Genomic DNA, 12,374 nt, shown 5'->3' on the forward strand with positions numbered 1-12,374 from the left:
AAAAATCTGGTGGTGCTGATGCACATGATACTGATCACTAACTCCATGTATACCCTAGCATTTCCACAATCTTTCCTCTTCTCTCCCAGAGCCTGCAAGTATTTTCTTTTTTAGTCAGTAAAGGGAACAGAGGACACGTCATTCTCTAATGTTCAGCATAAGGGGGGTGGGGGCGTGGGTGAGGTGTTTCTTTTCTACTTCTGTCCAAGTGCATTTTACAGCTCAGATTCTCCAAAGTGCCCTTGGCTGATTGCAAAATCACAGAAGGGTTGAAGTTGGAAGGCAGGTCACTGGCCCAACTCCCCTGCTTAAGGAGGGACCCCTAAAGCCCATTGCCCAGGACCATGTTCACATGGGTTTTGATTATCTCCAAGCACAGAGACCCCCATAACCTCTGGGACAATCTGTGCCAGTGCTTAGTCCCCCTTCCAGTAAAAAAAGGTGTTTCCTGATGTTGAGGGAAACTCACACATTGCCATTTGTGCCCAGTGCCTCTGGTCCTGTAACTGGGCACCACTGTAAAGATCCTGAACCCCTCTCGTGCACCCTACCTTCAGACACTTGGTCCATGAGGGTCCATGGTCCCAATGGTCCGTGCTGGTAACATGGTGCTGGTTGCTCTTTGTATCTGGGTACAGTAATGCTTTGAAGGGCAGATAAAACACATATGAATGCCAATATGTGCTTTTCCATGTAAGCTATTGCTTAGAACTGGCACAATAAAATAATTCAGAGGGAAATGGGCTGTTTGACCATGAGCAAGAATGGAGGTGGCAATCACTGCGAGCCTTGTAATAAGAAAACAGGAGAGAGATTTTTTTCAGAAAGCAGAGATGCAATATCCTAGGGTGTTTCAGAACAGGAAACATTTCAGGAAAATAAAATTAATGACGTGCTAACCAAATAAATAGATAAAATAGCTCCTTTGGCTATGCTAAATGAGAATTCACAAATTATTTGTACAATTCAGCTCCAGGAATCCCTCAGTATGAACTCTACTCTGCTTGAATGTGGGGGTGGACAATACAGGAAAAAAAATGGTTCCAAATCAGATACCATCTTGGTATCTTCTGAAGCATTATTAAAAAAAATGACAATGCCAATTGTAACAAAGCTTGTACCTCATGGCTTCTGACAAAACCAGGTTATAATTTCCTTAATTAGTTTTAACAAGCAGAGTGAAGACCTATGTGTAAGAAAAAAAAAAAAGAAAAAAAAAGGAAGCTGTTTTACAAAGGAAGCTGAAGGAGGGGAGCTTTTCAAGGCAGTCTGCTGAAAGAACAGAAATGTTTAAGGATCAAAACAATTGAGGTCTGTCTCTCATGTCAGTTAGTAGGGGTTTTAGTAGGGTTATTCTACAGACTTATGCTTATAGGCTCTAAACCTACTATTAAACCACATACCAACCAGGCAAACTCTTACGCAGCACAGGAACAAGTGTGAGCAGGGGAGCCACAGATGTCAAACCTGGAGTAACTAAATCAGAGGGTCTCCCACCAAGACACAGAGTATCTGCTCAGCAAGGGAAGCTCTCCCTTTATGACCCCCCTCCCACCGCAGCAGCCCCAGGTGTCTCCTGCTGCCTCCCAGCAGTGCTGCACTCGGCCAGCCCAGCACGAGCTCTTGTGCCAGCCCCCCAAGAGGGGACAAGAGCATGTACCCTTGTTTAAGGAAGGGGGAATATTCAGCATTGCTGCAGCCTTTAAGGGGCTCCAAGTGCCTCTACAACCATACCCTAAGCAACACCGAGATATCTTTGTTTTAAATACTATTCATGACATGTAGAGTGCACCAACAGTCTACAAAATCAATATTCTAACTGCAATTTTTTTCCACAACAAAGCTGCATCAAAATTTTCAAGTATTTGTCCCACAAATTCACAGGTAAAGAACTTCCATAGCAAATAAAGAGTAAAAAATTTTGGCACGTATTTGCAAAAGTGTTTCAGAATGCCAAACTTGACCTGTGTGTGGCCAGACACTGAGATTTTGCTTCAGCCCAAGAATTTATTAACACTTACATGAAAATATTCTGTCTTAACAAAATACACATTGGTAGCATTTGAATACATATTTACAGATTTATTTGAACTTTTCCTAACTGCAATTCTACAACTGAGCAACATATCCGTAAGTGTTTCATAAACTTTCAAACACTTACATATTTATACATATAGTTTTTGCATATATATATATATAAAAATATTTTTGAGACTCAAGGACTGAGAATAGTCAAAAGGACATTATTGCTACATTTCCATATTTACAAAAACAATGCATAAACCCATTCAAAACACCAAGCCATTGCAAAATAAGTTTCAAACCCCCCCAAATTATAAAAATATAAATTTCAAGAACGAAAAAACCCAAACCTCTTTCAGCTAAGTGTCTGTAAAGTACCGAGACATCTATAACAACTAGTTTGTCTACAGTTGCTCCGAAAGCCAACACGTTACAAGAGAGCTTTTATAGCATTAAACTGAAAATGCTCAACAACTAGTAAGCATAAGAGTGCATCCAAACAAATGGCTAGCTTTGGAAAGGTGCAACAGCCTAAGTAAGTTCAGTGCAAATGGCTACTTTTTTATTTAACTCTGAAAGACATACTCCTGTAACAATAAACCAAATGCACAGTCATAGAAAGAGAGCAGTATTCAATGTAACCCAAAATATACTACCAGTGTGTATATTTACAATTACCTTGTATTTGGGCAGTTAGTTACACATCTGAATGTAAACTCAACCAAAATCCTGGTAAAGTAAAAGTTACAGAGTGCTTAAGTGCATTGTAAATAAATAGGTACTCAAGTAGTACTCTGCCTCTGAGAAATGCTTCTCTCAATGCCTTTACTTATTTCTAGGGATCAGAAACAAAGGAAGAAAAGAACCAGCAGTGTTCCTGGTAAGAAGAAATGGGGTTAGAAAACACTTTTAAGCACAGCCCTGGGCTCAAAAGATGCTGACCCTAAAGCTTCATGTCTGTCAAAGAAGACTGAAAGGATTCTTTCTTTTATGCAATTTATAAATTTGGCACTTCCCAGTTAGACTCTTCTTCATTATCATCTCTGGACTATCACAGAAACAACTTGGGGTGGAGGAAAATAGCCCTTTCCTGTTAGCACTATCCAAGACTGCCTGTGGGAAAGATTCACCTGGGTAGGACGAGATAAAGAAAGGGCCCCCAGGAGAGCACTCCTTGCCTCTGCTCTCACTTAGATAAGACGACTCGTTAAACGGCCTCTTCTCCAGACACACAGTTTACTGGAAGCAGCCTTCCTCCTCTTTTTTGACCACTTTGACAGGGCCCACCTATCTTTGGTGAACACCTTTAGATGTAGCTATTAGCAAAACAAATGTCAAAGTCTTTGGGCACCCAAGGCAGGGGGGCACAGGAGCAGTTCAGGCTCCATGGTGGAGTGAGACCCAGCAATGGGCAGCTTCATCCTGGCAGGGAATGCACCAGTGGGAAGTAGTGCATATATCCATAGAAACCGTGCCAACTGGTCAGCAAGAGTGACAGCCCAGGTGGGAAATAAAAATTAAAATCCATGCTCTTCCTCCCTTCTCTTCTGGTTTAAACCCCAGAGCTCCCAGGAGGTTTTCCAGTTGCACAGAACAACTTTGGAAGGGTCTTCGTTCCTTCACCTCTTTTTCCCAGGTATATACACCACCCTCACTGGCCTCCAACCTATGATACCTGCCTGGGAAAGCTTCTCAGGCTTGGCTGGATGTGGAAAGGGTTTACAAAACAATTAACTTAATATTTGTTTATTTCTTAAATTCAGAAAAACAAGATTAACTAGAAAATGACTGTATGCATTCCAGGCACAGATCCAGAGAAGAATCACTGCAGATTTGGTTTGATCTATAGTCATCTAATTCCACACCCTGGCTTAGGATTTCTTTTGTTGGTTGTTTTTTTTTCCTTCACATCTGGCTCTCTACTGCAAATACACACAATATAGCGAAATATATACAGCTTCAATTAACACTGCAATGAGGCCTGTAACCGTGCTCAGCAGATTAGGTTTATGTGTAACAGTGCATGGTAAAGGACAGTATTACAACAATGTTTCAGCTACACAGTGGTAGTAGTGAGTAAAAGAAAGAGAAATTATTGAAGTTGTCCCTCTCTCAGCCCCTGCACAATACAAACAGCTAACACATCTGATCTCTTCTTCCTTCACATGCCACTCAAATATCTTCGCGTACCAGGAGAGGCTGAGTAGATGAAGCACTGCTGCCCACCGAGTTAATCCTCACTGAGTGATCTGGAGCATTTCCTTGACTGGAAGGTGGGGTTGAGAAGTTGGCATAAACCTGCAGAAGCCAAAGACTGGTGTCAGTACTCTGCAGACTGCTCCCTTCACACATTCTTGGAGAGCATTCCTTTCTTAGCTTTTTCCCACTGTGTACTACACACTACTGTGGAAGGGTTCCAGCTCAGGAGCTTCTTTGCAAATCAAAACAGTTTCAAAAGGTCTTGGGCTGAACTGCTATTTTAAAGAATCAAGAAACTCAATCTCAATTACTAAAAACATTGTAACTTCCAATTGCATGCCAAATTTCAGCTGAGCTCAAAAAATAAAATAGCTCAGGTTATTACAAAGCTCCCCAGAAACCTCACTAATACTTCTTCCTTAAGATTCTTACTTTTGTTTTAGTAATGCCTGCACCTGCCAAAAATATGCTACAGGATGCAATCGAACACCAGCAGCTTTCAGTTTCCTCTTTTTCCAAATTGTCAGGAAGCCATGTACTCTCTGCCCAAGGCATCCAGAAGGTAAAAGGAAACTGTATTTTTAAACCAGGTTTTAAACGTACTTTTGTAAACCCTAGTAACACACAAAGTTGTGGAGAGAGAAAATCCAAGTTTGGGATGTGCCTCCAGTTTTTTTTTGGACTGTTTTGTCCAGTTGCCTGCTCAGAATAAGCTTTCACCACAGAGTGACTGAAAGAGCAGCAAATACAATTTGTCACAACATACCTCCAAGGTTATTTAAATGGTATTAGAGGAAGCAAGTGAGAAGATACAGAAGAGCACACTAAAGGCTCCACCCCTTCATCCAATAGCTTCCTAATAAAAAAGTAACTATACTTTATTTCTGAGATGTTTCCCAGATTAGCAGAAGTTTTCATAGTTTAGGATAAGATGAATATATGCAGTACCATTGCACTTGGTAACATCAAAATTGTTGTGACAGGTCTATTGTGAGTGAGAAACATCAATAATGCAAAGAATCTTCTCCAGCTAGTGAATTTTGGGTATGGGCTTAGATAGCTACTGTCTAATGGAATAGCCCAAACTTCATTCCTACTACCTGGACTGATGCTGCAAAGCTACATAAATAATACTAGAAATGAAGTGCCTGGGCACTTTGCTTCTCACAGCTCCAGTATAACCTCTTGCTTGAAACTGCTTAATCCATAACTTACCCGGGGGGCATTATCTGAAAGCTGCTGCTCTATCATCTGTACAATTTGTTTAAATGTGGGTCTCTGTAAAGGATCAGCATCCCAGCAACTCTTCATTATGTCATACCTGTAAAGATACCAAAACTAAGTACTGCTCGTGAAGAAATCCTTAGAGTTCTTATCTCTCCTGCATTATTATTTAAAACAAAAGTGTCCTATCTTCTTTAAATGACTAGAAGAACAGGAATGGTGTTGCTAACACCTCTGTTTGGGACAACAGAGAACTCAATACTAGTGGGAGGCTTTGGACACCGTTTTCTTTGACAGCTTGTTAAATGCCAATCCATTTACAAAATAGTGAGTTAGGAATGTCTCATAAAGAAGATCAGTAGCCAGTCCTCTTGCTGTCAGGAAGTACAGCACAAATGCAAATGCTGTACAGTCTGGTGATACATCTCACTGACTTCTTTATCTGAAGTAAAAATGTTTAATTATGTTCTGTGATCTGTCAATAATTTATTGACAGAGAGCAGGTGCCATGACAGAGTGATCAGATGGCACAAGGCACGAGCGTATTTCATTGCTTGTAACAACACAGGCATGTATTCTGCTAGTTAGAGTACATGAATTATTTAAAACATGACAAGAACTTTAAAAAATGACAACAGGGCAGTGCAATGAGCCTTGGTACAAGAATAGAAGCTTCCCTTCCTTCACATCTTTACTGATGTTTGGATGATTAGAGGTGCTGGTTGCTCACTTACATTTCAGGTGGTGCACACTCAGGGCTGAACATCCTGTATCCCTCTTTGATCATTTTATAGAACTTGGAGTCCACAGGTATCCCTGGATAGGGGCTGCTTCCTGTTGAGAGAGCAGGTGAGCAACATGATTTCTGCATCTACAGTAAACCCCAATATGAAACAGATATGAAGAAGAGATCTTGAAGGAGCTTACCTAAGGAAAAGAGCTCCCAAAGCAATATCCCATAAGACCAGACATCACTCTCAAAGGTGTAGACGCAATTGAAAATACTTTCAGGTGCCATCCACTTCACAGGAAGACGAGCCTTTCCAGGGAAGAGGGAATAAATTAAGACAATGGACATAAGAATTGACAAGCTAAAATATTTTTTCTGTTTTTGATGTGCATTAAATACTTTTAAAATCAAGAAGTAGAAGTATCCAACCAAAAATGAAAACTTTCAGCATTTTAGACTCTCCAAGTGCTGCATCACTAGTGATCCATCTTTCTGTGGGTCTACCAAGCTAATACAGTTCCTTGCACTCTGATTTTCTGGATGCTGTTTGATTCTTTCTGTCTAGTTAATAAAGGATATCAGGATGTCAGAAGAAAATAATGTAAGTAAGCATGGTTCCTTAAGCAAGTAAGCAAGTCTGCTTTGGTGGACTGGCTGGCACAGGCACACAAATGAGATTCACATAGTCAAGATGCTTCAAGGCTTTAATCTACAGCCAATACACCTGCATTAGCTCCTCAGTCTATCAGCAGAAAAATTTAAATTCAAATAAAAATAATAACTATTTATATATATATATATATTGGGCAGAAGTGTTGATCTGCTGGAGGGCAGGAAAGCTCTGCAGAGGTACCTGGACAAACTGGACTGATGAGCCAAGCCAGTTGTATGAGGTTCAACAAGGCCAAGTGATGGATCCTGCACAGGGGTCACATAAACCCCCTGCAGTACAACAGGCAGGGGGAAGAGTGGCTGGAAAACTCTCCAGCAGAAAAGGACCTGGGAATGTTGGTGACAGCAGCTGAACATGAGCCAGCTGTGCCAGGTGGCCAAGAAGGTCAAAGACATCCTGGCCTGTATCAGCAATAGTGTGGCCAGCAGGACCAGGGCAGTGATTGTCCCCCTGTGCTTGGCACTGGTGAGGCTGCACCTCAGATCCTGTGTCCAGCTCTGGGTCTCTCAGTACAACACTGACATTCAGGTGCTGGAGTGTTTCCAAAGAAGGGCAATGAAGGTAGTGAAGAGTCTGGAACATAAAGCCCAACAGGGAGCAGCTGAGGGGAGCTGGGGTTGCCTATCCTGAAGAAAAGGAGGCTGGCGGGGACCTTAGTGCTCTCAGCAACCACCCAAAAGGAGGCTGTAGCAAGGTGGGGATCTGTCTCTTCTCCCAGGACCACAGAAAATGGCCTTGAATTGTGCCAGGGGAGGTTTGGACTGGATATTAGGAAAAATTCTTCACCAAAAGGGTTGTCAAGCATTGGAACAGGCTGCCTGGGGAAGTGATGGCATCACCATCCCTGGACATATTTAAAAGACATGGAGATGTGGGGCTTAGAGACATGGTTTAGTGGACTTGGTAGTGCTGGGTTAGCAACTGGAGGGAATGATGTCAAATGTCTTTACCACCTAAACAATTCTATGATTCTGTGATTTTGCATAAATTTGTATGGGAATAGACACATCCCTCGTGAATGCTAACTGGAGCAGAAGAAAGGACACAGAAAGCCTTTGCATTTGTTTCCACCTTCCTCTCCCTGGTTTGCCCTTTCCTTGTCCGACTGTAGTAGCAGGTCAGGCCTCTGTCCTAAACATCTGTCATGCTTTGGAAGAAACCAGACCTCTTTCTTTTTGAACACATCTCATATGAAAAAAGTTTGAGAAAGCTGGGGTTGTTCAGTCAGGAGAAGAGAAGGTTCCAGGGAGACCTCATTGCGGCCTTTCAATATGTAAAGAGGACTTACAAGAACGATGGAAAGGGACCTTTTACTGGGGCCTGTGATGACTGAACAAGGAGCAGAGGTTTTAAACAGAAAGGGCATGGATTAAAATTAAAAATAAGGAAAAAAAAATTATGATGAGGATGGTGAGACACTGTAACAGGTAGCCCAGAGAGGTGGTGGATACTTCATCTGGGCAACATTTCCAACACTGGAGACGTTCAAGGTCAGGATGGATGGCACTCTACACACCCTGATCTAGTGAAAGATGTCCTTGCCCATGGCAGAGGGGTTGGACTAGATGATCTTAGAAGGTTCCTTCCCACCCAAACCATTCTATGATTTTGTGATTCTAGGAACTCAGGAAACTTAAAGGACAGCCCAGACAAAACTCAGCTGCACATTTCCCTCCTAAGCTGCTGGTCTGAACTTCCTACTCCCAGGAGCCTTTATGATCAAGCAGCTCTTGACCTGTCCCTGTGCCTGGAAGTAGCTTGGTTACACTAAATGCTACTCAGTATTCTGTCACAGCAGCCATTCATGAATTATTTCTGCTCCTATTGCTCCCTAACCTCAACTTCTAAGCAATCAGTTGCTGGTAGTGACATTGTTTTGAAGAAAACCAATAAACCTGTCAGTCCCACAGCCTAAAATAAGGATGCTGTAGGTAGCTGAGACATCAAGGCCTGCTGGGTGACAGCACAGCAGCAGGGATATGTCAGATACTTGAGGTACTATGGATTGACTGAAGTTAACTGAGTGGCAAACCCCTCTGGTGAGAAATGCTCAGGTGTGGGATTTTCTGTCTTTATCAGCTTGCCAAAGCCAGGACAGGTTAAGCTTTAGTTCATGTGTTGTCAAGTCCCCAAGTGATGACCAGGCCCTGATCATTAAGATCATGGAGCCCTCAGCTGAACTGGGGACGAGGGCTGCCTTGCTGAACATGGATCTTCTCCTTTGAAAAACAGTGCAAGTGAAAGCATATGTACTCTGAAGGCAGCCAACTGGCTGCACCTATCTGACACAGGCTTAAAACACTAAGCCAGGCAGCATAAAATCAGTTTGAGATGCAAAAAACCTATACTTCATACACACTTCTCCAGTTTAACCACAGACAAGCTCAATTTTATTTTGTAGGAGGGCTCTTTTTACCACACTGGCACTTCAAAGGGGACTGCAAATGCTGCCAAGGTGATCTGCATCACTTCAAAGCGCCTTTGTACCCCTCCAGAGGTTTAATAGGTACCCGTGTGCTCTTCTTCATGGGAAGTTTTAACTTTGCTCATCAAAATATATTGTCTTGTTCCAACCCTGTTACAGGGTTTGAACTATAGCTGCAAGCTAAAGCTGTGTTTGTTACACATACAAGGTTAGGATTTCCACATGGAATCAGAGAAAACCAAGGTGGCTTTGCCTCCCATTGATGCTCTAATCAGTAAATTCACACTTTGGAACTCAGTTTTCATTGTCTGGAGTGATCCCTTACAGAAAAGGGTAAGCTGCAAACCCCTGATTATTCAGATATTTTTAAGATAAACTATTTCAATAATGGACAAATAGTGCAATGCCCAGGGAAAAAGTTCCCAAATAATTCCAAAATTTAGGACCAGGATACCGGAGCATTTCCATGACAAAACTAGCAATTACTTACAGAGCAGTAACTTTGAGTACATTCAGGTATAATAAGAAGACTGGACATTATATTGGTGAAGCAAAAACACCTCTTCCACTACCATACATTCAAATATGAGCACATATTTTCCAGTGTAACAAACATATACCAAGGATTTTGTCAGCACACACATCTGTGTCAGAAGTCTCCCCTCCTAGCCAACACGGATATATACCAGAAATGGAAAATCCAGATTTCCATCTAACAAAAAAACCCTTTTCTTTGCACGTCAAGACAACAGGAACTCCCTTAACTTAAAACAAATATAAAAAGTATCATGCATACTTACATTTCCTTTGACCACGTAATTTGAGTCATTCCTTATATCTCTTGCCAGGCCAAAGTCACAGATTTTTGTAATTCGACCATGAGTTAGAAGAATATTTCTTGCAGCCAGATCCCTGTGAATGCACTAAATAATAGACAAACAAACAAAACTAATTGATAAAAAACTAATTTATAAACAAAACTATTACGATAAACATAACTAATTGATAATTGATAATTATTGTTTGGTTACATGTTTATTTAGCTATGTAACTTGCTGTATTATGCATTTTAAGGCAAGCTGTAAATCACAATTAAGCCATGTGCTAATAAGCTTACTCAGATGATTAAACATTCTGACATAGTATCTTCACAATAATTACATCCATCCACATTATTAAGGTTGTCTATGCATTTATTTTAGAAAAGACCAATCGCAGTCATTGAATTTTGCAGTGTTTCACTTTGCAGCTAAAATTTAATGCACTTTTTTCTGATCTTTTTTATCAAAATCGTCACTGGCTTGTTTCCTAATACAGGACAAACAGAGGTGGTTTGTTTCCAAAATAATCCCAATATTCTATTAAATAACTATTGTTGTTTCTAGAAAAGTGCTGAAAATCTGAAAATAGGGGAAATTATGGTAACAACTTGAAAGCACACAAATGCAGAAACTGAATCCCATTACAGAAATACTCCTCTGGAAAAGCTGAATTATTAAGTACCTAGGAGAACTTAAGCAGACTTACATATTTTAAAATACTGGAAATTCCCACATGCCAGTATCTTTCAACAGACAGTCATGCATTCAGTGACCTAGCCACTTTATATTCCAGTTTTTACTTGAGAAGTCAGCACGTGTTGGGAACTGCAGTTCCAGAAGGGTGCCTGAGCTCCCCAGCAGCTGTGTTTCTTCATATAAAACTGTGGAGCCCATGCGTGTTTGTTAGAGAATGGAGGTGATTCTCTAAAAAAGTGACTTCTTTTTTCATCTGGAGAGTATTAAGCTTCAGCTTTACTGATAGTATTTAGCACGCAGGCCACAGCTGTCTAAAAAATAACTGAAGATAGTTCAATTTTTCTTTTTTCCTTGAAATACAAAACTTTTGGCATTTCTAACCAAAAAATATCAAAATATCATGAGTTACAAAAATCAAGGTCAGAAAGTAACTGCAAATTGCACAAGTAACTTAATCTCTGTCCCTTTGGCATGCTCACACAAGGAACTATTTTTAATAGTTCCACTGTTTTGGTGGGCTCTCATTCACCTCCTTATACAACGCATTCTGCACTTTGCATATGTAAAGCTGTCATACAGCACTGAAGCAGTAAGGCAAAGCGATGGCCAAGAGTCAGTATGACTCTGCCTTGTCCCTCCAGAACCAGTGCAGTTCGCAATGAATAGAGACTTTGTCCAAGGGATGAAGCTCTGTCTTGTGATTAAGGCACCGTGTGCTTAAGGCAGTTACCCTCCCAGAACAAGCTCCTGACCCGACTCCTGTGCAGCTCTGACACACAAGCAAGCTGCGGAAGAGCAGCTGGGCACTCTGCGTGCTGGTCTTCACGGACCCTCCTGCTTCAAAGATGAGGCAATCTGAGGCACCTTATCCATCAGCCCACTCTGCATTAACTAATTGACATGCTGGAGCTAAAAGAATGTAAGTATACAACAACTAAAGAGGACCAGTAACATATTAGTGCACTGCAATTTAATTCTGTGATGCAGATGTCAACTCGGCACTGCCAAAGCAATACTGTGCATTACTTCCCATCCTCAGGGTGAGATGATGTTATATTCTTTACTGCCTTTGCTATTCAGTGCCATGGTGTCTGTAAAAATGGAAAGACTATAAAGAAAAAGTCACCAGGAATAATACATAGTGGATCTGTGGGCTACTCTTTAGGAAAACAGAAGAAATACAGAATATGTGTGCTAAGCACTCAACAGCGAAGGATGCAGGAGCATGGTGAATCTGTGCATCGTCTGTAATATGATATGTTTGCATATCAGGCCTGTTTTGAATGTGTTGATAGATGAAAAATAAACTAAAGGGAAGTTCATGGTTTGGTTTGGAAGAAAGAACAGTGGGAGAAAAAAAACAAGTGCAAAAGCAAGTTTTAATGTGCACTTTCCTCACAGCAGAGTTCGAGACATATTTCCCAATAGTAACACAGGAGTCCAGGCCTGCCTTCCTTTCCTTAAATTACCTAAGTTTGCTTTTGCACTTTATTAAATAAGGTACACTTGTAGTAGCTACATTAGTCATAATGTTTACATGTTAAATGGCATTTTTGAAATAAAATATAAGAATAACCATAGGAA

The 12,374-nt window shown here is 41.1% G+C and overlaps 1 protein-coding gene across 1 annotated transcript in view; it reads right to left on the reverse strand.

The window, feature by feature from the left end:
• Positions 1-4,194: 4,194 nt before the first annotated feature.
• KIT (KIT proto-oncogene, receptor tyrosine kinase) overlaps positions 4,195-12,374 on the reverse strand; it is a gene marked incomplete at both ends in the record, with an annotated part of 53,642 nt that continues 45,462 nt past the window's right edge. The window contains 5 exons of the mRNA XM_082281989.1: positions 4,195-4,320; positions 5,437-5,542; positions 6,180-6,279; positions 6,373-6,484; positions 10,074-10,196. Coding sequence (XP_082138115.1) covers positions 4,195-4,320; positions 5,437-5,542; positions 6,180-6,279; positions 6,373-6,484; positions 10,074-10,196 — 567 coding nt within the window. The remainder of the gene's footprint in view (positions 4,321-5,436; positions 5,543-6,179; positions 6,280-6,372; positions 6,485-10,073; positions 10,197-12,374) is intronic.

The sequence above is a fragment of the Coloeus monedula genome (genome assembly GCF_965178545.1).
Source record: "Coloeus monedula genome assembly, chromosome: 5".
Lineage (NCBI taxonomy): Eukaryota > Metazoa > Chordata > Aves > Passeriformes > Corvidae > Coloeus > Coloeus monedula.